Source organism: Hyla sarda, chromosome 3 (genome assembly GCF_029499605.1).
Source record: "Hyla sarda isolate aHylSar1 chromosome 3, aHylSar1.hap1, whole genome shotgun sequence".
NCBI classification, from domain to species: domain Eukaryota; kingdom Metazoa; phylum Chordata; class Amphibia; order Anura; family Hylidae; genus Hyla; species Hyla sarda.
Window position 1 is genome coordinate 162812660 of NC_079191.1, and position 27468 is coordinate 162840127.

Sequence of the window (27468 nt, forward strand, 5' to 3'; positions counted from 1 at the left end):
TTTACTGCGGTGCAGGCTCCAGGGCATCTTAAATGGTGGATCCATTAGTCAGTACATGGGGCAAGGAACGCTGGGAAGATGGGAAGGCAAGGCGGGAAGGGAAGTAGGCGGATGACCCTGAATCACATGCAGGATGCAGCCTATCAGCAGCCAGTTAACCCTGTGATGTCACAGCCCTATATAATCGGCAGCCATAATTCCGGCTCCTCACTTCATTACAATACACTGCAGAAGGATCATAGGATGTAGAGCCTGTGTGTGTGTTACAGCAGGGAAAAGCACAATCCAGCAGCGTTTAACATCCTCCTAGTCCCATCAGCGTTCTTGTGAGCATTGTTTTTTTCACTGAAAATAAATTTTACTGCAGCTGCAGGCATTAACCTCCAGGTCACTTTCTTCGGCATAGTATTACAGAGAGGGGCAGATAGCTGTGTGTGTTGCCTCATACATTTAAACAAGATGCCTCAACTTCATAAACCTTAGCAGAGGAGGCAGGAATCATTTTTCAGCACAATTCAGTGTCTTTGTTTCACAAAAAAAATCTGCTGGTTATACTAATCTGTAGATGGTATAATACAAAGCAGTCCATTACTAATAGTCTTTGACAGAGTGCAATTTTGTGTTTAGTACACAGCTTTTTTTGGATGCAGCACTGTTGTGTACTGCTGGTGTTCTACAAAAATAAGTTTTTTTTAGGGGTACTGTAGCACATTTTTCTGCCCTTAAAGGGTACCTCTCATGAAATAAACTTTTGATATATTTTAGATTAATGAATGTTGAATAACTTTCCAATAGAATGTTAATGAAAAATATGCTTCTTTCTATTGTATTTTTCCCGATCAGTCTTGTCAGCAAGCATTTCTGACTCATGCTGGAGTCCTAAACACTCAGAGCTGCCAGCCTGCTTTGTTCACAGCCAAACAGGCTGTGAACAAAGCAGGCTGGCAGCTCTGAGTGTTCTCCTTTGTGAACAAAGCAGACTGGCAGCTCGTAGTGTTTAGGACTCCAGCATGAGTCTGAAATGCTTGCGGACAGGACTGGTAGAGAGACTCCTAGATGTCATTTCTTCAAAGTGGAAAATTGAATAGAAAGAAGCATATGTTTTAATAACATGCAATTGTAAAGTTATTCTGCATACATTAATCTATAATATATCAAAAGTTTTTTTGATGAGAGGTACCCTTTAAAAGTGCATACTGCATACGTACATCTAACTAGTGTACTATTTTGTACCTGTTAATCTGTCAAGGGCCTACAAACTGTGAAAGGCAAGGTAAAAGTACTCACTGGCTGGTGTTGTACTCAGATACTTTTTCAAGTGTACTGTAGAGCATTTTTCTGCCGTCATCAGTGCTTACCACGTACCTACATCTAAATAGTGTACTATTTTGTAACTGCTAATCTGTCAAGGGCCTAGATACTGCGAATGGCCAGCCAAAAGTGCACACCTGCTGTTGTTCTAGACGAATACTGTTTTAAGTCTAGTGAAGCGTAATTTACTCCCCTCATATACACACAAAGTATGTCGGACAGAGAAGTGCCAGGACATGCTCAGAGGCCTAAATCCTTCAGGCAGAGGTCACAGCAGACTAGGGGCTAGTGGCAGCAGGAGTTACAGTGAGAGGCCTGAGCTCCCGTTATCAGCTAGCGGTCGTGTCTCGACCAGCAACCCATCTGCCGTCGTCGATTGGCTAACACGGTCTTCCACTTCATCACAAGTGACATCTGACACTCCAGTCAACAGTCCATTGGTTCCTCAGACACAACCTTCATTAGCATGGCCTGGGAGCAGTTCCTGTCCTCCCATTGCCTCTGTTCTATGCTGCTTCCTCCCCTACAGAAGTAGCTTATGCTGTGGGTTCAGCAACACTATTCACTGATGACTAACTTATAGAGGACAGTCAGCAGCTACTGCCCAGCCAAGAAGTGGAGGAGACATCCACTTTGTCTGCTAACCGGGCAAGTATTAATGAGGAGAGTGAGGTGGGAGGCTGTGTTGCCTGGATTCAGGGTCCTGGGGAGGACATCAATAACGTGCAGACACTTATTGATGATAATGAAGCAGAACGCAATTGGGAGCAAGGTGCAGAAGGGGCTTCATCATCATCAGGAGAAGAGAGTTGCAGGTTGCCCGTGAGGCAGCAGCTGAGCCAGCAAGGTGGTATCATGGTTGACAGTCAGCATGGTGGCAGAAGTGGATATTCCAGAGCCAAACATTACCGGGGGAAACCACCTGCTTCGTGGCAGCCTACCTTCCCGGGAAATAGTGGAACAGGGGTTCCTGGAGACGGCGGCAGTAGTAGTCAATTGGTGCAGACTGTTGGTGGGAAAATCAGCTACTCGGCGGTGTGGCAGTTTTCATCATGCATCCGAAGGAGGTTCACACAGCCACATGCAAGACATGTCAGCAGAAGGTGAAGCGTGGCTAGGGTCCCAATGTTGGCACCACGGCCCTGCGTCAGCATATGCTTCGCCACATTAAAGCGGCCTGGGAGAACCGTGGCTCCGATGTAGTGGTCCAGCCTGCTGAATCACGCAGTGGCACACCGCTCCCTCTTTCAGCCAGCCAAGGCTCCACCACCTCAGCCAAAGGGAGCTGTGTATCAAACCCTCCTTCTGTCCCTCCAGATGCTCCTCCTACTTTTAGTCAGCCATTCTGCCAACAATCTATCGGCGAAGCCATGTGTGGTAAGCCTCGGGGGGTGTAGGGTAGCTGGGGTGTTGCTGAGCAGGTATCAGGGGTTTATTAACACTTGTCACTCGTGACGCCAGGGTGAGGGTTAAATGCTGAGGTAATGCTGGGCCTATCGTCACCCTTCCCAAGAGCGATAGGTGAGTGCAGAATAATGGATTGTCCACAACCAGTGCTTAGCTGAAAACTTGTTGAAACTTTACTGAAGATTTTCTATAACATGCAGTAACCGATAACAGTCCAGATAACAGAGTCTATATACAACTGGGCAGCGATTGACAGTGGTTGGGACCGGGTAAGTTCTCTTTAGTTTAGGAGGATTTTGTAGCATAGATCCGCTGGATTTAGGGGTAGGTTTAGGTCCAGTGATCTTGCGGAGTTAGAGGGGAATTGTAAGAACTCACAGTCTTTAGCGTAGGCCGAGGCCGCAAGGCTTTGGCCTAGTAATTGTCTTTGGAAGTTGCGGAGGTCCTACTTCATCCAGTGTCAGCAACCCAAGAGAGTGATTATTGGCTGCAGCTCCCTTATATGGGCAGGGGCTGAGCAGTTTTGAATTGGTCCATAACAGCTGTCACTCACCGCTACATGGCATTGTGGGTGAACACCTGACACAAGAACCACCGAAGGTCCTTCAATAAACCATAGAGTTCTAAACACCGAGTCACATGACCTAAAGTCCTGCAACGCTAACAGTTAGGCATTTAAATATACATATTTACACTGATATTTATATGAATATTAGCTAACTGAGGGGTGAAGAGAGGCTAACTAGAAAAGAGGGACCCCACCGTTCCTAGGAACTCTGACTTTGGGGACCTCTACCAAGGTACGGTGCATGGCTTACTCCACGAAAACTGGAAAAGATAACCATGGTGACTGACAAACTGGGAAGGCTGAGCCACGTGCCCTGCATTGCATACATGTTCAATCTGGTTGTGAAGCAGTTTCTGAAGTCTTCCTACCATTTGCAAGACATCCAAACAATGGGAAGGAAACGTTGCATACACTTTAGCCACTCGTACACCGCAAAGCACAGCCGCCTTGAGCTGCAGCATCAGAACGGTATTCCCCAACATAGTCTGATTTGTGACATTGCCACGCGTTGGAATTCCACCCTCCATATGTTGGACCGACTGTACGAACAGAGAAAAGCCATTACCAATTTCTTGATGATCCAAGCAGATAGGGGTATTCCCCTGTGTAACTTCAATGTGAACCAGTGGCAGCTCATATGTGACACCTGCCGTTTGCTCAGGCCCTTTGGGGAAGCCACATTATTGGTAAGTCACCAGGATTACGAGATTAACAACATCATTCCATTGCTTCATTTTTTTTACATCTCGTGTTGGTAGCGATGGCTGGTCAGAGCACTGGCGTAGTGGCACCTACATCTCATGGCCACATGAGCCCTGTGGGGGCTCAACTTGAGGAGGAGGAGGGGGATGTGCACAGTGGAGCACAGTTTAGGTTTCGCCAATTGGGCGGTTTTTCTAGTAATCTTACAGGAGATGAGGAGCAGGAGCAGCCAGACGAGCTAGAGGGTTATGAGGAAGGCAAGACAGAGGACCCAGACACACCGTGGCAGTATGCAGCGGAGATGGAGGCAAGGAGTTGTTCTGAGTCATTTGCACAAATGGCACAATGCATGCTCACTTGCTTGCGTAGTGACCGCTGAATTGTCACCATTCGACAGCGGGATGACTTCTGGATCTCCACCTTATTGGACCCTTGCTACCACCACAAAATGGGGGCCTTTTTTACACCCACTGAGAGGAAGGACAAAATTACCTACTACAGAGGCATCCTATGTAGTAAGTTGGCCGATGCCTATCGGCACCATCGTCCATCATCTCGCAGGTGGGATTTGGGGGCCCCCCTGAACTCAACTTACACTGCATGCACTTCAGCCACTCGTACCCTGCAAAGCACACCCTTCTTGAACTGCATTGTCAGAACGTAGTCAGTCGGCCGATGCCTATCAGCACCATTGTCCATCCTCTCACAAGTCTGACTCAGGGGGGCCTCTGCGCTCACCTTTCACTGCCATGGCTGCTGGGGAGGGGTGGGGTGGCAGGAGCAGCTCCATCAGCAGCAGCCTGAGTCTAAATTCGCTGATGAGTAGCTTTCTTCACCCGCATAGTGAAGCAACTCATCAGCAGCATGTACACCGGGAGCATGTACACTTCCCCAGTTACAAACATTCCTCCGCATCAGACCGTTTTTCACCCACCTTCGTCACTGGGTACTTGTTTTGCCACCCACCGCACCACTCTATCATCGTGTCACTTTCAGGACTCCTGATGCTGCTGCTGCCACCTCCAGGCGGTCTCATTCAGCCACTATATGGTCTCTTCTCATGCTTCAGCCACCTCCAGGCTGTGCCATTCATCCAATATATGGTTTACTGATGCTTCAGCCAGCTCCAATCTGTGTTGTTCAGCAACTACATGGTTTAATGATACTGCTGGGCCTAGGACACTACCTATATGTGTTTATGGTAGCACTAGGTACCAAACATCTTTAATGGAAATTTCTAAATTAATCTTTTATTCTTTGAGATTGTGAGGCTCTATTGTCTCCTCATCTGCCGCCAACTACAGGCTGTGCCATTCAGACACTATATGGTCTCCCCATGCTGCCATAAACTCCAGGCAGTCATTCAGCCACTATATGGTCTCCTCATACTGATGCCACCTCCAGGCTGTCTCATTCAGCCACTATATGGTCTCTTCTCGTGCTTCAGCCAACTCCAGACTGTGCCATTCAGACACTATATGGTCTCCTTCTACTGATGCCACCTCCAGGCTCTGTCATTGTGCTGCCATGTTACGTATGACTCCTTGTTAGATTTGGTCCTTTGTACCCACACGCCGGGGCCCGGGACACTGAAACTTGGGAGTTAAAAGTTCAATTTCAAAAGCCTTAATTGAATTTCAAAATCTTAAATTTACATTTCAAAATAATAAATTTCAATGGTCTCCTTATGCTTCTGCCAACTCCAGACTATGCCATTCAGACACTATATGGTCTCCTCATGCTTCAGCCAACTCCAGGCTGTGTCATTCAGCCAATAAATGGTTTACTTATGCTGCTGGGCCTAGGTATGGGCCTAAAAAAATTTTATGGTTGCATTAGCTACCCTAAATCTTCAATTAAAATTTCTAAATTTGTATTTTATTCTTAAGGATTGTGAAGCCCTGGTGTCTACTCATGCTGCTGCCAACTCCAGGCTGTGCCATTCAGACACCATATGGTCTCCTCATGCTTCAGCCAACTCCAAGCTGTGTCATTCAGGCAATAAATGGTTTCCTGATCCTGCTAGGCCTGGGTCTGGGAAGAAAAAATTTGTTATGGTAGCACTAGCTACCCAAAATCTTCAGTTTAAATTTCAGAATTCATCTTTTAATCTTCGGGATTGTGAAGCCCTAGTATCTACTCATGCTGCTGCCAACTCCTGGCTGTGCCATTCAGATACTATAAAGTTGAACGCTGCGTCTAAAGTGAAAGTGAAACCATGCCGGTTAGCTCAGGGAGCTGTTCGGGATCGCCATGGCGAAATTGCGGTGTCCCGAACAGCTGCTGGACACGAGGAGGCTCTCCTACCTTGCCTCCTGGTGTCCGATCACGAATGAGATCCAGCCATGAGCAGTCATGTGGCAGAATCATCGATCACTGGTTTCCTATGAGAAACCAGTGATCAATGTAAAAGATCAGTGTGTGCAGTGTTATAGGTCCCTATGGGAGCTATAACACAGCAAAAAAAAAATGTGAGAAAAAAAAGTGAATAAGGATCATTTAACCCCTCCCCTAATAAAAGTTTGACACATTTCATCAGGTCCCGTGTCAAGCATCCGCATCCAGGTGGTAATCGTGGAGGCCACTTGGGTGCACAGGTATGGTATGCCTCCCAGAGAACTATGCCTGGTAAAGTTCTTCTGGGGGGGCATTGTTCCCTCTTCTGTACATTCTGATTTGATTTCTAAGAATGTCTTAAAGCCAGTTTTGCAGCAGCCTCTGGCTGAATCATTGTGTTGCGATGATATGGGCAATAAGTCTTTGGAGAGTAATCATGTGGACCTGGAGTCAGAAAAAAGTAATGATGGTTTGGAAGATGATTGTTAGGACACCAATGCCTGGTGTGACATTGAGGATGAGGATACAGATGAGGAAATTGATGGTCCATCTGTATCCAAGTCGATACATTTGCTTTCCTAGGTTGTTAAGGCTCCAGTGGCCCCTCATAAAAAGGGGGGGGGTACTGTAATGACTCACTTGTGTTTGACCCGAAGGGATAAACTTCATTGAGAGTTTTGTTTATCTTGGTTTCTGTGATTACGTCTCTGTGCCTTGGGTGTGGTTCAGTTTGCAGCCAATTAGAATCCTCCTGTTAGTTGCAGAGGCATATATAAGGAGGTCTTTACCAGTCATTCCTTGCCTGTGAAAGTTCTTGTAACTGAACTAGCAACCTCTGTATTCATATTGTTTACTCTGGTTTTGTGAATCTTTGCTCGACTTTTGACAACCCTTTGACATTCTGTTATTGTACTTTGTTCCCTCCTGGCTTGGACTCAGCTTGTTGACTGTATATTTGTGTGTGTGTGTGTGTGTGTGTGTGTTTTGGTTTATTTCTGCTAGTTTGTGTGCCTCCAGCTGTTCCCGACCTTTGTCAGTCTTTTGTAGTTAATTGTTTTGATTACTGACTCCTATCACTTATATAGGAAAGGACCGGCACCGTGGTTGTGGATCCGCTTCCTAGGGCGAGTACACAAGTAGGCAGGGACAGAGGGAGTGGGCAAATTCAGGGCTGCACCCTATCCCTGCCCCATATGACACTCATGACTAGGGATCCCCATACCTACTGGGACACTATCCAGTCCTGCAGCAGCATCAGGCTTGTCCATGAGTCATGGACAAAAGATAACTCATGGACAAGGCTGCATGAGCAGACACACCTCCCCCCACCACAAGGAGGGACACACCCCCTTCCCCTGAGAGGATTTCTAACAATGTGAGCTAATGTAAATTGGTATTTTTATAATATATAGATGACAGTGGCATACAAATTAGATCTACAAGGTCAGGATTAGGTACAGGGTAACATTTATTTATTTATTATTTTTGTGGGATCTGACCGGTACACTTTAAATTTCAAGGTGAAAGTATTCCTGTGACAAAGACAGCGCTGCCAAAAGTTACCAACTCCATTCCATGGATGACACACAGTGGTGAAGACTACAAAAAACATATCCTTTATTGTGGAACTGAGGTCATTCAGACTAAAAGAAGTGGTCAAGATCTAGTAAAAGCTGTTGTCCTACAAACTGGTGGGTGTACTGTTTCTCACATTTGTGTATCATTTATAAGTTGCTTAAAAGGGGTTGTCCATTTTAAATAATACTGTTTTGTTAGAAGAGTCTACAGAACATAGATTGATCACATGGTGTGGGAATTCCAGCAATCAGCTCCAATCTGTGGGGATATCTGCAGCAGCTGTTAAAATTCCCAGAAATGGCACTTTCATGGAAATAAAATTTCCGTTAAAGTCAAACTTCCCAGTACATCCAACACATCAAACCCAGGTAGAATTTTACATAAGATATATGAATGGAGAACACATGTATCTGCCACCATGCTAAGTAATATGTGTATCCACATTACACACTCAGTCAATAATTGCATATGTAGTCCCCCATATGTTTTATCCTTTGCTAAAAAAAAAATATCTCAAATGCCTAGTATCCTTTTATCAAACAAATCTGCAAGTGCCATTCTATCAGATAATATGACAATGGTGTCACTGTCAACAACAAAAAACGTGGTCTCAAATGGCTGGAGGTGCTCAACCCCAAATGCAGTTGTGCATATATACTGGGGGAGCAGATCCTGCCCTTGTAGTCCGTTGCTAGGGACGATCCCCAGCATATCTGGTGTAGGATTCTATTGTGGCACTTGTAGTCCGCTGCAGGCATCCTCCATTGTATGCATTTTTATGCTGGGGACCGTCCCTAGCAACGGACTACAAGGGCAGGATCTGCTCCCCCAGTATATATGCACAACTGCATTTGGGGTTGAGCACCTCCAGCCATTTGAGACCACGTTTTTTGTTGTTGTTTGTAAATTTATACGTGGAGGTGTGTAAACTCCATATGTTAATGCACCTTGAACACTTTCCAGGCAGCATTAGGGTTGCACCTGTGAGGCCATGCACCTATATCAGCCAACTTGGGTGGGGCTTGTAGCCTCTCTCCCCCCTTCCATTGTATGTGTGCTCAGTCACGCTGGAGGGAACTGGGAGCAGGCTGCATGTCGGCCTAGTGCTGCTGTAATTGCCCACTGGCCCCTGGTTTTTGCTTATTACGCACAGGTAGGTTAGCGTTAGGTCCCGTGCCATCTGAGAAACCTTGGCGTTGGTGTGCGGGCTCTGGTGTGTCCTTTATATAAGGATTCACTGGCGAATGTCTCAATTTTAACATCAGTGTTGAGGGATTAGCCAATGTCACTGTATACATCTACCACAGTAGTGCACCTAAATTTCTGTATTGTATTATTCTAATGGTGTCACTGTGTTAAAAGGCTCCTCTTCTTCCAGTCCTTGGGTTAGTTTAATAGCCTCCTGAGGCAATGATCCTCTTTAAATTTGGTTTCAGAGTAACTTGTGCCTCTATCAAATAGTTATTGTACAAGACATATGATCTGGTGGCATTCCTGTCAAAAAGTTTGTTCTAACTTGCTATCCATGCATTGTTCAATGCATTGTTTTGCATAGGTTTTATTAGATTGTCTAAATTCAACCAAAGAAACTTTTGACATTTTAAAGTGCCTAGGATGGTAGCATAACATAAAAAGACCTGTCCTAACCTCCCTCCAAATCCACCTAGGTGCTCTTCTCTCCCCCCCCCCCTACTCAGGCTTATCTCCCTGGTTAGTAAATGAATACACTGCTTGTGGTTGGCCAAAGCTATTACAGCTATGAGTAGGCATTTACTGGGTGTCAGGATAAAGAGTAGGAACCCCATGTCAGAATACCTTCTGCAGGGGATCAGCACCATGTGCATGCAATATATATATATATATATATATATATATATATATATATATGTGTGTGTGTGTGTGTGTGTGTGTGTGTGTGTGTTACACTGCCATTCTGTGCACTTTAAAATGTAAAATTGTCCCTTAGCATTGCCCTATAATCTTTAATTTTTTTTTTGTTTCCTTTAGGATTCAATACTGCAAAGGGAGATCTAGTAAGAGCGATTCTGTATAACAAACCAATTATTGCTAAACTGCACAGAGAGGCCATTAAGGTTGTTATGGTACTTGTGGGATTTGTAATAGTTGCAGCTATGTTTAATGCAGCTTTGCAAGCAAAGAATGGGGTACGTATTATGTTAAAGCTGTGGAATGTATATATCGTCAGTACACTGTAATTTTTTGTTTATACACAGTGCTCACAGTCACATGTATTTTGTGGACCACCATGTATAAGAGCTAGCAATACAAGGAAAATAGCAATACAAGGAAAACATAAAATTAATTGCTTAACCCCTTAAGGACCAAGGACGTATGAGTACGTCCTTGGTCCCGCTCCCACTCCCTTGGTCCCACGGTGACCCCGCATCATATCACGGTGGGCCCGGCCTCATAGTGAAGCCAGGACCCGCCGCTAATAGCGTGCGGCACTGATCGCGGTGCCGTGCGCTATTAACCCTTTAGCTGCGCGCTCAAAGCTGAGCCACGCGGCTAAAAGTGAAAGTAAAAACTGCTGGTTAGCTCAGTGGCAAAATCGCGGCATCCCGAACAGCTTACAGGACAGCCGGAGGGTCCCTACCTGCCTCCTCGCTGTCCGATCGCCGAATGACTGCTCAGTGCCTGAGATCCAGGCATGAGCAGTCAAGCGGCAGAATCATCGATCACTGGTTTCCTATGAGAAACCAGTGATCAATGTGAAAGATCAGTGTGTGCAGTGTTATAGGTCCCTGTGGGAGCTATAACACTGCAAAAAAAAAATGAAAAAAAAAAAAGTGAATAAAGATCATTTAACCCCTCCCCTATTAAAAGTTTGAATCACCCCCCTTTTGCCATAAAAAAAAACAAAGTGTAAATAAAAATAAACATATATGGTATCACCACGTGCGGAAATGTCCGAATTATAAAAATATATCATTAATTAAACCGCACGGTCAATGGCGTGCGAGCAAAAAATGACAATTTTAAACATATTAATTTTCCAGCATGAAGTTAAGATTTTTTCCAGAAGTACGAAAAAATCAAACCTGTATAATTAGGGTATCATTTTAATCGTATGGCCCTACAGAATAAAGATAAGGTGTCATATTTACCGGAAAATGCACTACGTAGAAACGGAAGCCCCCAAAATTTACAAAACTGTTTTTTTTTTACAATTTTGTTGCACAATTATTTTTTTTTCTGTTTCACCGTAGATTTTTGGGCAAAATGACTGATGTCATTACAAAGTAGAATTGATGGCGCAAAAAATAATCAATCATATGGATTTTTAGGTGCAAAATTGAAAGAGTTATGATTTTTTAAAGGCAATGAGCAAAAAACGAAAGTGCAAAAATGGAAAAAAACCCGGTCCTTAAGGGGTTAAACATAACTTTTAAAGAGTACCTGTCACCAAACTTTAATATATTTTAATTATAAGAATGTAATTATAAGAAACTTTGCTATTTACTTGCTGTTAAAATTCTCAACCTTTATATGTTTTTATTGTGATGGAAAAAACAGCCTCTAAGTGGCTCTGTTCTGTTCCGCAAGTCAAACAGTTAGTTTGGTCTCCTCCCAGCCTGGCAGCAGACCAAACTCAGTAAGTGTGTGCGGGACATGTTCGTTCTTTTTCACACTGTACACTTTATGGTAAAAATAACATGTTTTCTTTATCCTGTGGTTCAATACATTTAAAATGATACCCATAGTTATATGCTTTACTATTATTGTACTGCTTTTACAAAATCTCAAACTCTTTATTACATAATAAGTATGTTTACAATTGCCCTATTTTGACCACCTCTAACCTTCTCATTGTTCCATATATGGGGATGTGTGAGGGGTAATTTTTTGTGCCATGATCTGTAGTTGTTTTTAGTACCACCTTTGCATATATATGACTTTTTATACATTTTTTTGCAATGTGATGTGACCAAAAAGCTGAAATTTTTGACTTTTTTTTTTTTTAACGTTTACGACGTTTATCATATAGGATCATTAACATTATGTTTTGATAGTTGGGACATTAACGCATGTGACAGTACCAAATATGTTTATAATTAAAAAAAATGTTACGCTCTTTGGATTAAAGTGGGGGAAAGGGGTGATTTTAATCTTTATTGGGGAGAGGCTTTTTTGTACATTTATTTTTCACCTTACATGTTCTAAAGGGGTTAATTAAATATCAATGAAAAAAAAAAGACAACAACACACACATAGTGATAAATCTGCAACACACAACCCACTTAGGGTGATAAACAGTTTTGCCATTACAATAATAATTAAACAGATTAATTGTATGTCAAGTGCCAAGTGAATCCTATTGGACACCCAAAATACAGCAGATAATTTTTTTTATCATTCTCACACAGTACAGTATATTCATGTACATACAAGTAGTCAAAAAAAATCTAATCGACAGTCTGTTTCCCCTGAAGATAGCAAATGGGTTAATCATGAGACAATATAATGAACCAAGGTATGTATAGTTCTATGTGATTCAATTAGTGTTTCTCGTGAATATCCGCAATGCAAATTTTATTCGCAAATATTGCATATTCGCAAATATTCATTTTTTTTTTTTCACAGTACACATCACAGTGATCACCCCTTTCTGCTTCCAGCTTGTATGGTGTAAAAAATGCTCTAATACTACTATGTGAGACTGGCGTGTTAATTTTCGCATATGCAAAAATTTGCATACGCAAATTTTCGCATATGCAAAAATATAACGTGAATATTACGAATATGCGAATATTCGTCCATATATTCGCGAAATATCGCAAATTCGAATATGGCCAATGCTGCTCAACACTAAATTCAATAACAAAGAAAAACAAGACAGGACAGAAGATAAAAACTGTCCTGTTCTATCTTCCAGTCAGTGAAGGGCAGTAACCGTAAATGTGTTACTTTGACATGGAGATGATTTACACACTCCACTGTGTTCATTGTTGCACTTCTCTATAGTGTTGAGCGCCATAGGCCATATTCGAATTTGCAATATTTCGCGGATATATGGATGAATATTCGTCATATGTTCGCTAAATTCGCATATTCGTAACATTCGCAGCATATTTTCGCATATGTGAAAATTCGCACGCCAGTCTAACACAGTAGTATTAGAGCCTTCTTTACACCACACAAGCTGGAAGTAGAGAGGGATGATCACTGTGATGTGTACTGTGAATTTTTTTTTTTTTTAAACAAAAAAACTAATATTCGTAATTGCGAATATATAGTGCTATATTCTCGAATATTCGCAAATTCGTGAATATACGATATTCGCGAATAAAATTTGCATTGCGAATATTCGTGAGCAACACTACTTCTCTATTCAATATCACATGGCACCATACATATATCAGTTCATTACTTGGACTCCTTATGAACCGACATGCTTCCTTTATGGGAAACACGTCAAGACTTTTTGATCAGCATTTGGATGGTGGACTGATAATTTGAATGATTTTTGACTACTTGTGAATATATATATATATATATATATATATATATATATGAATTTACTGTAATGTGAGAATTGTTTAAGAAATTATATTCTGCAGACTATTGGAGTAGATTTGTTGGAGAAATGTCTTTAACTGGAAACCAGTTTAATTCCTCTGAATGGGATTGTTTTAGTGGCAGGCACAAGGAATTCTGCAAGTTTCATTTAGATTTATTAGACATTGGCGGAATTGACAAGAATTTCGGTCATCTCTAAATACACACTTAAATGGGTTATCCCATGAAGAACAGTATGGGGGAGATTTATCAAAGCCTCAACAAAATGAAAGAAGCAATGTGATTGGTTGCCACGAGCAACTGTATAACTCTTCATCTACATTTTAATGAATCTTCCCCATGTGTCTTTAAATATGCACTATTATTTGAATAAACATTGCATAGATCAATGGTACAAGTGAATGTAAGAAATGTTGTAACATATCTTATTAGGCAGAAATGCCTTTTTCTCCTGTTAGCAAACTCACCCCCACCCCCTGCTGCAAAAACTCTTCCACTCTGAAAACTAGCTCCTGAGTCTGCAAGACAAGTAACACAAGGCTATACATATGGGGGTGTGGTAGCCATGGGGTATTGAGAGAAATGCCTTATCCCTTTGTGGCGCCAGGGCACGGTCTGAGGTTGGAGACAGCTTCTTCTGGGCCAGACACAGGGAGTAAATGAACACACCGATGTCAGTATACAGATAACTGTCTTTACTGAGCTGGGTGCATATGTTATTACATTTAATGATGAATGTAGGGACCTAAAACTTCACTTTTAATTCTTTGTTTAATATTTAAACCAATTTATTATTATTATTAATTAACCACTCTGGCCACCACCATATATTCCAAAGCAGTGCACATACGCGTTTCTCGCTGTCAATTCATCAGGAATCAGATGGACAGCATTTTTCCAAACTGCACTTATGGATTTCTCCTGATGTGCATGTGCACAGCTCGGATGGCAGCCGTACACTGAGGTATTAGTCCTGCTGGTTTAAATATACCTATTGGACCCTCCCACCTTTCACTCTTATTGTATCAGGTTCAATTCCCCGAATCTCACCTGTTCCCAGGTACCGACGTTAGTTCCGGGGTCTATCTCCACCTATTGGATAGAGGGGGGGATTTCTTTTCATGCGCGCACGGGTGCTTTGCACTCCACGCCTCGCTTTCATTCCTTACCATGGGAACTAAAAACACTATTTAACTGGCTTTATCTAAACGTATCCTATTTTCGCAGGGACTTGGGACCGTATATTGCTACAAAAAGAGGCCGAATGGACCTTTAAAATTGATTGTGTTAACCCTAAAGGACTAAATGATTACATAGGATACTCATGCTTTATTTAATGACTGGTTGAGGTATGTCCACAATACTAATGGACATATCTAGGGAATGAGATAAAGTAGCCAATGGTATAGGTCATGTAATACACTGGAGGCTATGGCCACAAACACACTGGCAGGCAATAAAATCCAAAAATGTAAAGAGTGATGCAGTGGTGGCCAATAGAGAAATAAGTGCCTTCAGTGTATTATTATGACATAAATTTGAGTAGGATTTAGAGTATCTATTTAAGGAATGTATTGGAAGTAAGCCCCGTATTGATTACTCGGAGATGGAACGCAAACAATATGGTGGCGATCTGAAAGCGAGGCTTGATGTGCTTCAGTGCATGCGCGGTGGGAAGTAGAGCACAGCGCATGCGAAAATAGGATACGTTTAGGTAAAGCCAGTTAAATAGTGTTTTTAGTTCCCATGGTAAGGAATGAAAGCAAGGCGTGGAGTGCAAAGCACCTGTGCGCGCATGAAAAGAAATCCCCCCCTCTATCCAATAGGTGGAGATAGACCCCGGAACTAACGTCGGTACCTGGGAACAGGTGAGATTCGGGGAAATGAACCTGATAGGATAAGAGTGAAAGGTGGGAGGGTCCAATAGGAATATTTAAACCAGCAGGACTAATACATCAGTGTACGGCCGCCATCCGAGCTGTGCACATGCACACCAGGAGAAATCCATAAGTGCAGTTTGGAAAAATGCTGTCCATCTGATTCCTGATGAATCGACAGCGAGAAACGCGTATGTGCACTGCTTTGGAATATATGGTGGTGGCCAGAGTGGTTAATTAATAATAATAATAAATTGGTTTAACCCCTTAAGGACCGAGATTTTTTCCTTTTTTGCATTTTTGTTTTTTGCTCCTTGCCTTTAAAAAATCATAACTCTTTCAATTTTGCACCTAAAAATCCATATGATGGCTTATTTTTTGCGCCACCAATTCTACTTTGTAATGACGTCAGTCATTTTGCCCAAAAGTCTACGGTGAAACGGAAAAAAAATCATTGTGCGACAAAATTGAAAAAAAAAAACGCAGTTTTGTAACTTTTGGGGGCTTCCATTTCTACGTAGTAAATTTTTCGGTAAAAATGACACCTTATCTTTATTTTGTAGGTCCAAACGATTAAAATGATACCCTATTTATATAGGTTTGATTTTGTCGTACTTCTGGAAAAAATCATAACTACATGCAGGAAAATTAATACGTTTAAAATTGTCATCTTCTGACCCCTATAACTTTTTTATTTTTCCGTGTATGAGGCGGTATGAGGGCTCATTTTTTGCGCCGTGATCTGAAGTTTTTAACGGTACCATTTTTGTATTGATAGGACTTATTGATAGCTTTTTATTCATTTTTAAATGATATAAAAAGTGACAAAAAATGCACTATTTTGAACTTTGGAATTTTTTTGCGCGCACGCCATTGACCGAGCGGTTTAATTAATTATATATTTTTATAATTCGGACATTTCCGCACGTGGTGATACCATATATGTTTATTTTTATTTACACTGTTTTTTTTTATTGGAAAAGGGGGGTGATTCAAACTTTTAATAGGGGAGGAGTTAAATGATCTTTATTCACTTTTTTTTTGCAGTGTTATAGGTCCCATAGGGACCTATAACACTGCACACACTGATCTTCATCATTGATCACTGGTTTCTCATAGGAAACCAGTGATCGATGATTCTGCCGCATGACTGCTCATGCCTGGATCTTAGGCACTGAACAGTCATTCGGCGACCGGACAGCGAGGAGGCAGGTAGGGGCCCTCCCGCTGTCCTGTCAGCTGTTTGGGATGCCGCGATTAGCTGCGGCTATCCCGAACAGCCCGACTGAGCTAGCCGGCCACTTTCGGTTTCGCTTTTAGCCGCGCGGCTCAGCTCTGAGCGCGCGGCTAAAGGGTTAATAGCGCGCGGCGCAGCGATCGGCGCTGCGCGCTATTAGAGGCGGGTCCCGGCTTCATTATGATGCCGGGCTCGCCATGATATGACGCGAGGTTACTGTGTAACCCCGCGTTATATCAGGAGAGCAGGACCAAGGGCGTACCTGTACGCCCTTGGTCCTTAAGGGGTTAAATATTAAACAAAGAATTAAAAGTGAAGTTTTAAGTCCCTACATTCATCATTAAATATACTAGTACTGGTAGGAGACCAATTGCATTGGTGTGTTGAAACCACAAAAGGAATATGCAGATGATATTACACAGACAGTCTGGTACTGGGTGAGAGGATGCAGCGTAACTCCATGGGAGAACTTTTGCCTTGCTTGGACTTGTGGTGCTTTCACCAAATGAATTGATACTGAGTTGTAAGATGGATAGATGAATCCTGGTAGGTAGGGTTCTGTCAAGGTATTGTAGCCGTCTCCTTCAGGGCATGAACTTCCACCATACGGGTGATTGTAGAATTACCAGATTGAACAAATTTGATCTGGGTCTTCTCTTGAGGCTTACACACACAGCACACCTTAACCACACTGTTGCTCAGACTGAGCTTAACTCTGAACTGAACTGAGGCAACTCTTAACCCCACTACACTACATGGGGAAGAATCCAGGGGTCCCCATTGGAAGAAAGGGTCACATGGGGTCTACACATTGCTCTCTCTGAAGGGTACAGAAAAACATGAATAACATATATACAGATAACATCAATTGAATTAATTAGAAAAAAATAATATATATATATATATATATATATATATATATATATATATATATATTACGTTTTGGTGGTGGGTCAAGAATGGTGTGGGGTGGCAATTATTTGGGGGGGGGCTGCACAGCCCTCCATGTACTTGCCAGAGGTAGCCTGACTACCATTAGGTATCGATATGAGATCCTCAGACCCCTTGTGAGACCATATGCTGGTGCGATTGGTCGTTGGTTCCTCCTAATGCCAGACAATGCTAGACCTCATGTGGCTGGAGTGTGCCAGTAGTTCCTGCAAGAGGAAGGCATTGATGCTATGGACTGGCCCACCCGTTCCCCAGACCTGAATCCGATTAAGCACATCTGGGACATCATGTCTCACTCCATCCACCAATGCTACGTTGCACCACAGACTGTCCAGGAGTTGGCGGATGCTTTAGTCCAAGTCTGGGAGGACGTCCCTCAGGAGACCATCCGCCACCTCATCAGGAGCATGCCCAGGCATTGTAGGGAGGTCATACGGGCACATGGAGGCCACACACACTACTGAGCCTCATTTTGACTTGTTTTAAGGACATTACATCAAAGTTGGATCAGCCTGTAGTGTGTGTTATCTTAGTGTTCCCTTTTTTTTTTTTTTTTTCAGCAGTGTACATTACTATGTTATTTTAAAATGTCAATACATTTCTTGAACATAATGTCCCTGATTTACTAAGACTGGAGTGTAGTTTTCTTTGTGGGTTTTAATTTCCTACAATTTTTTTCCACGTTATTTACTAAGGTTCTCCTACATTTTGCACTTTTCCCTACATTTTGCTTTTTTTAAACATGCTCTGATCTGTAGGGTTTTCCTTAGCTGAAATCCACCACATTTTCAGTGGAAACCTTAGTAAATATGTAGTTTTCTTTGCGAAAATGTTGGGGACACGCCCCTTTTCAGTAGTTACACCCCCTTTCCTGATGGTCGTGTTTTCTCAGTAAAATGGAGAGTTGGTCAGGGTATTTCTTTTTTTTTATTCTGGTGCAAATTCTGGCGCAATGTGCCAGAATCTGGTGCACAACCCGACAAAACATTTTGAGTTTACAAGAGTAAATCAAGGCCATTATTGACTAAATACACAACCCAAACATATTCCAGAAGCAAAAAATATATATTATGACATAGAGGGACATTTACAAAGAGTGGTGTTAAGTCTTACCTATTTTAGAGCACAAAAGTTGCAGACGTGTGCCACATTCATCAAAGTGTGCATATACTTTGATAAATTTTGCTGATGAAACTCAGATTTTGTGAGTACATGCGACTTTTTGTGCAAAAAGTCGCATATACCCTGACTGAAAAGTTGCACAGAAATATATAGGGCATGGCTGACTAGACCTGACAAACTGTCTATTTCTGGGATTGTTCAACAATTTTGCGACATTCGCAAAAAAGTCGCACTTAGTAAATTAGTGACCACTGCACAAAGTGCCCTATATGGGTAAAAAAAAAAAAATAGAAACATTTCTAAAGCGATTGTCGCACAGAATGTCGCACTGACCCATTGTGCGACTCTTTTTGCAATTAAATAGAGAAAAAAGCTGTTAACAAAGCTTTCTAAACAGCTTGATAAATCCCCTTCAAAGTCTTGTTATTTTTCTGTGTAACTGGAGGTACCTGTTAAAGGGGTACTCTGCCCCTAGACATCTTGTCCCCTATCCAAAGAATAGGGGATAAGATAAGATGTCAGATCGCCGGGGTCCCGCTGCTGGGGACCCCGGGGATCGCTGCTGCAGCACCCCGCTATCATTACTGCGCAGAGCGAGATCGCTCTGCACGTAATGACGGGCAATACAGGGGCCAGAGCATCGTTACGTCACGGCTCCGCCCCTCGTGACGTCACGTCCCGCCCCCGTCAATACAAGTCTATGGGAGGGGGCGTGGCGGCCGTCACGACCCCTGCCATAGACTTGCATTAAGGGGACGGGCCGTGATGTCACGAAGGGCGGAGCCATGACGTCCCGCTGCTCCGGCCCCTGATTCACCCGTCATTACGCACAGAGCAAACTCTCTCTGTGCAGTAATGATGGTGGGGTGCCGCAGTGGCGATCCCTGGGGTCCCCAGCAGCGGGACCGCAGCGATCTAACATCTTATCCCCTATCCTTTGGATAGGGGATAAAATGCCAGGGGCGGAGTACCCCTTTAAGTTGCAGATTTAAAGTAATTTATAAAAACTGTTATTAAAGGGGTTATCCAGGAAAAAGCTTTTTTTATATATCAACTGGCTCCAGAAAGTTAAACAGATTTGTAAATGACTTCTTTAAAAATTATTTTAAAAAAATCTTAATCCTTTCAATACTTATGAGCTGCTGAAGTTGAGTTGTTCTTTTCTGTCTAAGTGCTCTCTGATGACACGTGTCTCGGGAACCGCCCAGTTTAGAAGAAAATCCCCATAGCAAACCTCTTCTAAACTGGGCGGTTCCCGAGACACGTGTCATCAGAGAGCACTTAGACAGAAATGAACAACTCAAGTTCAGAAGCTCATAAGTACTGAAAGGGTTAAGATTTTTTAATAGAAGTAATTTACAAATCTGTTTAACTTTCTGGAGTCAGTTGATTTATATATATATATATATATATATATATTATATATAAGTGTTGTTTTTTTCCTGGATAACCCCTTTAAATTGACAACTGATACATTTGTATGTAAATGTCTTCATCAGTTCTAATTTGAGTGGGTTTAACAGAGAAAACATTTTACTTTGTAATGTTTTCTTTAGATTTACTTTTCTCTTTTAATGTTTTTTAGGTCAAGGTTAATACAATTGTACTCCAGTCTTTTTTAATGCTAACAGGTGCAATAAATGCAGCCCTCCCGGCTTCTATTACAATTTGCCTTCTGTATGGTGAAACAAGGCTGAAAAAACAAGGTATCTTCTGCATCAGTCCTCAAAGGATCAATTTAGCTGGGCAGCTGAATCTTGTATGTTTTGATAAAGTAAGTTTAATGTCATTTGTATTTTCTCTAATTAGATGAATAAGCCCTAATTTGGCGTTTTGATATTAGTGTTAGAATTTTACTCAGACATGAGAAAACATTTAGAGAAACAAAAAGAAATACAATAAACAGGAAATATTTAACCCCATAAAGAGTACCTGTCATCAACTAAATGTTCCCTGATCCCCCTCCCCGTCTGTCCCTTATTCTAATTATGCCTATCCCTGTGTTTATTGAGGTTTAAAACGCTGTGGAAATACCTTTTTATATCATTAGCTCTGGAGCACTGTCTTTCTGAGAGGTGGAAGGAGGCGGGTCTCGGCAGGCATGATGTCACATGAAGCCTGGCCGGGACTCTGCTTCTGCCAGTCTTCCTGTATGCTGCTCTCCCTCTGCAGCAGTGTTTCCCAACCAGGGTACCTCCAGTTGTTGCAAAACTACAACTCCCAGCATGCCCTGACAGCCAACAGCTGTACAGGGGAGTACAGGGGAGGGACGGCAGCCTCTGTCTCTCTCTCTCTCTCTCTCTCTCTCTCTCTCCTGTGTCTCTCTGCACTAAAAAGTCAATGCTGAGAACCAGGGGCGGTGGGAGCAATTACAGAGGCAGTAATTAAGATGTATGTCAGGGGGGGGGGGGGCACAGAGCAGGGAGTGCAGTGAGATAATACAATTTATAAGATAATGTGTGGCGAGGGGCAGGGAGAACACAGAGCAGGGGGGAGGGGGAGGTGACTGGCCTCTGTTATATGAGAGGCATGAGCAGGCTTGTAGCTCACAGTGCTGCTCCAGACTGGTAGAGAGTGCTGAACTTCCTATGGACCAGACCAGGACCAGAGCACTTTCAGCATTAGTCCTAAAAGCTGTACACTTACTATGAAAAGCATAGGAAGCTGCCTGCAGACCAGGCATAGAAGAGAGACCCCTAGTGGCCAAAAGTATAAAATGAAAAAACTGGTTTAAATATTAATATTTTTTAATGAAGATATATTACAATATGTCTTCATTAATGATTATGAGCAACATATTAAACGTTTTTGTTGATGACAGGTACTCTTTAAGGACACAGTCTGTTTTGGCCTTAAGGACACACCCAATTTTTTTTTGCATTTTAATTTTTTTCTTCCTCGTCTTCTAAAAATAAAAACTCTTTTATATTTTCATCCCCAGACCCATATGAGGGCTTGTTTTTTGCGTGACCAATTGTCCTTTGTAATGCCATCACTCATTTTACCATAAAATGTATGGAGAACGAAAGAACTATTATTTGTGTGGGGAAATTGAAAAAAACTAAACAAAACAGCAGTTTAGCAAATTTTGGAAAATTTCACTATCACACTGTACACTTTACAGTAAAAATAACATGTTTTCTTTATTCTGTGATTCAATACAATTGAAATTATAGCCATGGTTACATGCTTTTCTATTTTTGTACTGCTTTAAAGAAAATACCTCAAACTTTTTAAACAAAATTAGAATGTTTAAATTCACTCTATTATAACCACCTATAATGCCCTCATGTTTTCATATACAGAGCTGTATGAGGGCAAACTTTTTGTTCCATTATCTGTATTTTTTTTTTGGTACCACTTTTGCGTATATGTAACTTTTTAATCATTTTTTTTGGAATGTGATGTGACAAAAAAGCAGCAATTTATTTATTTTAATTTTTTTTATGTTCATGCCTTTCACCATATGGGATCATTAAAATAGGGAACTATTTATAGCAATCATTAGTTTGCTAATACAGTTCAGTGCTATGCATAGGCATAGCACTGATCAGTATTATAAACAATATTTTTCTCTGGTTTTTCTTGATGTCAGACCAGTGAAGAAACCCCCAAATCAGAGAAGAAGGCCAGAGAAGCAGATGGCCGAAGCAGGTGACCTCCGGCCACCATGTTGACTGATCATATCTCAACGGTCGTGCCGCAGGCAATCTGATCATCAATTTAAACACCCGCATTGTTGCAAATGCTGTGATCTGTATTGATCACGGAATCTGAGGGGTTAATGGCGGACATCAGCATGATCGCTGATTTCCGCCATTACCGGTCAGTCCCTGGCTGTTGATAGCAGCCAGGACCTGCTGTGCATGATGCGAGCATCGCTCCGTTGCTCACATCAAGTATATATGTAAATGTACGTCCTGGTGCGTTATGTACTAGGTCCCCAGGACATACATTTACATCCTGTGTCCTTAAGGTTAATATTTTTTTCTGAATTGGTGAGCCAAAAATATTCTTAACTCCTTAAGGACCAGGCCCATTTTGGGCTTAAGAACCAGGCCAATTTTATTTTTGCATTTTCGTATTTTCCTCTTTGCCTTCAAAAAATCATAACTCTTTTATATTTCCATCCACAGACACATATGAGTCTGTAAAATGTACGGCTCAACCAAAAAAATATTATTTATGTTGGAAAATTGAACCGAAAATTGCAATTTAGCAAATTTTGTAAGGTTTTGTTTTCAGTCTGTACACTTTATGGTAAAATGACATGTTTTCTTTATTCTGTGGGTCAATACGATTAAAATGATACTCATGTTGTATGCCTTTTTATAATTGCACTGCTTTAAAAAAATCTAAAACTATTTTAACAAAATTAGTATGTTTGAAATTTGCTCTATTCTCATTTTTCCATATACGGGGCAGTATGAGGGATAATGTTTTTGTGCTGTGATCTGTAGTTTTTATCAATACCACATTTGCCTATATTTAACTTTTTATTAATTTTTTATAATTTTTTTAATAAAATGTGACAAAAAGCAGCAATTTTGGACATTTTTTTTTTTTTTTTAACATTTACGCCATTCCCCATAGGGAATAATTAACAATATATTTTGATAGTTCAGACTTTTACGCACACAGCGATACCAAATATGTTTGGTAATTTTTTTTTCACTTTTTGGGGGGTAAAATGGGAAAAACGGATGATTTACATTTTTATTGGGGGGGAGGGGATCTTTCCCATTTTTCCCATTTTGAAACTTTTTAAAAACATATATATATTTTTTTTTTGCATTTTAATAGTCCCATTAGGGGACTATTTACAGCAATATTTTGATTGCTAATACTGTTCAGTTCTATGCACAGTATTATCAGCTATCTTCTGCTCTGGTCTTCTCAATCTCAGACCAAAGGAGAAGACCCCTGAAGATGGCCGGAGGCATGGATGATTGTATCCCCGCGGCTGTGCTGCCGGCGATCCAATCATCTATTTAAAATACCACACTGCCGCAGATGCCGTGATCTGTATTGATCACGGCATCTGAGGGGTTAATGGTGGACATCCGCGTGGTCGCGGATGTCCGCCATTACTGAGCGGGTCCCTGGCTGCTGATAGCGACAGCACCGATCCGGTGCTCGCGGTCATGGTGGAGCGCATATGTACGTTATGGTGCGTTAAGTACCACTGCACCATGATGTCCATTTACGTCCATTTTCGTTAAGCGGTTAATGTAGCCATACACTGTAGATAGCTATTGCATGAACAAGCGTCTGGCTAACAGCCAAGTGTTACAATAGATTTTAGACTTCTGTAACTATATTATAATATGCAATACATTTATTTCTACATAGACTGGCACTTTGACAGAAGACATATTGGATTTGTACGGTGTTCTTCGTTGTGAGAAAAGCTGGTAAGTTTTAATCAGTTAACCAACTGTACAATGGATGCCTGTCAAGGACAAAACATACTCATTTGGTGGCCAAGGCAATTAATAGTAGAACATTTATTGGCAGAACCTTTCAATACTTTCAAATTCTTAAAAAGCAATCAGGAAAGTTTATTTAGCTTATAGGGGTACTCCGGTGGAAAACTTTTTTTTTTTTTTTTTTTTTTAAATAAACTGGTGCCAATAAGTTTAACATATTTGTGAATTAAAACAATGTAAAATGAGATTGTGCAGCTCACAGTAATAAATATGCAAGATTAACCAAAAGCTCTCACCCAAAGAGAGACGTGAAAAGGGTTAAAAGGGAAAAAATTATTTTTCAGTCCTCAGCACACCACCTCATCACATGTTGGATGTCTGTTCTTTTCAGACTTTTTTAAAAACAAATATCATAAAAATATCAAATTAATCTAAAATACAAAATAATTACAAATGCACAAACTGCAGGGCCCTATGGTTGTGTATACATTAAATAGCTCAATTGTTCACAAATGTCACTTGATAACCCAAGAGGTATCTCTTAATTTGGCTTGTAGTTACTAACACATATGAAAATAGTGTTAAATCCCATACATGGCATTAGTATATTATATCGTTTAATGAGTATAAAGAAAAATATATGTTCTAAAAGTCCTGTAATAAACAAAATCCTGTAGATGATGAACAAAGTCCTGTAATGAAAAGACAAATAGAATCCCGTAAATGATGTTTCAATATGTCATGCAATAGTTGTGTACGTATATTGCCAATCCTGTAGAAAAAAAAAATTGGAGCAAACGCTAACAGATTGTGGAAAAGTTCACTGTGGGTCCTGTGGGAGAAAAGCAAACAGCAGAGTCCTGCAAAAGGAGAGCATGTAAGAGAGTCCTGTAAAAGAAGAGCATGTAATGGAGTCCTGCAAAGGTATGAAAGTTCTGCTGTATGTTGGCACTGTGCTCCCAGCACAAGTAAGTAAATGCCTGTGAATAAATACTTTCGGCACAGCGTGCCACTCACCGCTCCATGTTGTGCTTGTGCTGTGGTCTCTCAGCTCTTGCTGGAGGTGGTGATGGACTCGCACTATGTGCAACTGTTCACTCCAGCGAGCTCCCCGATAGCGTGTGACTTAAGCGGTCAGCTAATTGCAGGTCAGCTGACCAAGCAGAGTAGAGCGCACGCTCTATAGTAATTCTTCTAGCTTGAATTAAAGTATGAATGGAAGATGTTGATTGTGCTAGTAAGTTTGTGCAGGCTCCTTTACAGGTTTCAATCTCCTCCACAGTGTAATGTGAAGCTCTCCTCCTGTTTGCTTCGAATGGCAGTAATCACATCAATGGCGTTGTTCTTAATGTGAAAGGGGCTCAAGTGCTGAACTGAACATCTATCATAATCAAACGCGTTTCAGGGTGTATGTAATAAATCTGTACCCCCTTACTCAGTGGCTCAGGAATGAGAGAGTGCCATGTACATTTCAGATATAAATTAGTGATTTGCCCAGTGGTGGCTGATCGTTACAGCGGTTCTGACATAAACGCAAAAAAAAAAAAAAAACATGTGACCCCATTTGGGAAACTACAAATTTTCATTAAAATTGGACATGAAAATTAAAAATGTGTTTTTTTTTTCCTGAAATGCTGGTGTTACCCCACATTTTTCATTTTCACAAGGGATAATAGGAAAAAAGCCTCCCAAAATTTGCAACTCCATTTTTTCTGAGAATGGAAATACCCCATATGTAAAGAGCTCTGCGGGTGAACTACAATGCTCTGAAGAGAAGGGGTGCCATTGGGCTTTTGAAGAGAGAGTTAAGCTGGAATTGAAGGCCATGTGCGTTTACAAAGCCCCAGAACAGGGGACCCCCCCACATGTGACCCCATTTTGGAAACTCTCACGGAATGTAATAAGGGGTACAGTGAGCATTTATGCCCCACAGGTGTCTGACAGATTTTTTTGAACAGCCATCCGTAAAAATGAAAAAAAAATGTTTTCCTTTGCACAGCCCACTGTTCCAAAGATCTGTCAAACGCCAATCTCGGAATCAAATTTATAAGTAAAAACATCCCAGAGTTATTAATACATAAAGCGATAGAGGTCAGATTTGCAAAAAAAAATGCTCCTGTCCTTAGGGTTATAATGGGCTCTGTCCCCAAGGGGTTAAAAAGAAAGTTTCTGAAAAGAAAAGACATCCAACATACAGCTATTTTGTAATAGGTGGTGTGCTAAGGACTGAAAAATCATTTTTATAGATTTGTTAATTACTTCTATTAAAAATTCTTAATCCTTCCAGTACTTATTAGCGGCTGTATTCTACAGAGGAAATTCTTTTCTTTTGGGATTTCTCTTCTGTCGCAACCACAGTCCTCTCTGCTAACACCTCTGTCCATTTTAGGAACTGTCCAGAGCAGTATTTGTTTGCTATGGGGATTTTCTCCTGCTCTGGACAGTTTCTGACATGGTGTCTAGAGATGAGCGAACTTTTCAAAAATTCGATTTGGCCGATTCGCCGAATTTTCCGAAAAAGTTTGTTTCGATACAAATTTTTTTGCGGCGAATCTATATTAAAAAAGGCTATTTCTAGCCTACATACAGCCTCTATAGGGGTATAGAACACTTTGCTGTGTTCTAAAACGCATATGGAGTGTGCAGGGTTAGTGAAATAATACTGTTTTCAGAATAACATGCAGATTGCCGGCATCGCTTTTAGAATCACTGCCGCACAGCAGCACAATGACAGAGCCTGGTGGTGACTTCAGTGTCAGGAGACCATATAGTTACTGAATAACAGCGTGGAGGTGTTGGCAGCATGAGGAGACCATTTAGTGGCTGAATGGCACAGTGTGGAGGTGTTGGCAGCATGAGGACACCATATAGTGGCTGAATGACACAGCTTGGATGAAGCTGAAGCATTAGGACACCATATAGTGGCTGAATGACACAGCATGGAGGTGTTGGCAGCATGAGTAGACCATATAGTCGCTGAATGGCACAGCGTGGAGATGTTGGCAGCATGAGGACACCATATAGTGGCTGAATGACACAGTATGGACATTTTGTCAGCATGAGGAGACCATATAGTGGATGAATGGCACAGCCCGGAGTTGACAGCAGCATGAGTAGGCACTAGGCCTTCACAATCCCTAAAATTATAAGATGAATTAAGAAATTTAAACCGAAGATTTTGGATAGCGGGTGCTACCTATGAGCAAATTTGAAATTACCAGACCCAGGCCCCACAGCGGCATCAGTAACCCATATATTGCCTGAATGACACAGCCTGGAGTTGGCTGATGCACGAGTTCACACCAGGGCTTCACAATCCCCCCCCAAAAAACACTACAATTTTAGACATTTTTGAAAAAGATTTTGGATAGCGGGTGCTACCCATGAGAAAATTTGAAATTTCCAAAC

The 27468-nt window shown here is 41.6% G+C and overlaps 1 protein-coding gene across 1 annotated transcript in view; it reads left to right on the plus strand.

The window, feature by feature from the left end:
* LOC130361841 (probable cation-transporting ATPase 13A4) overlaps positions 1-27468 on the plus strand; it is a 214070-nt gene that overhangs the window by 87505 nt on the left and 99097 nt on the right. The window contains exons 10-13 of the mRNA XM_056565407.1: positions 7846-8016; positions 9911-10068; positions 20217-20405; positions 23984-24045. Of these exons, the coding sequence (XP_056421382.1) occupies positions 7846-8016; positions 9911-10068; positions 20217-20405; positions 23984-24045 (580 nt within the window). The remainder of the gene's footprint in view (positions 1-7845; positions 8017-9910; positions 10069-20216; positions 20406-23983; positions 24046-27468) is intronic.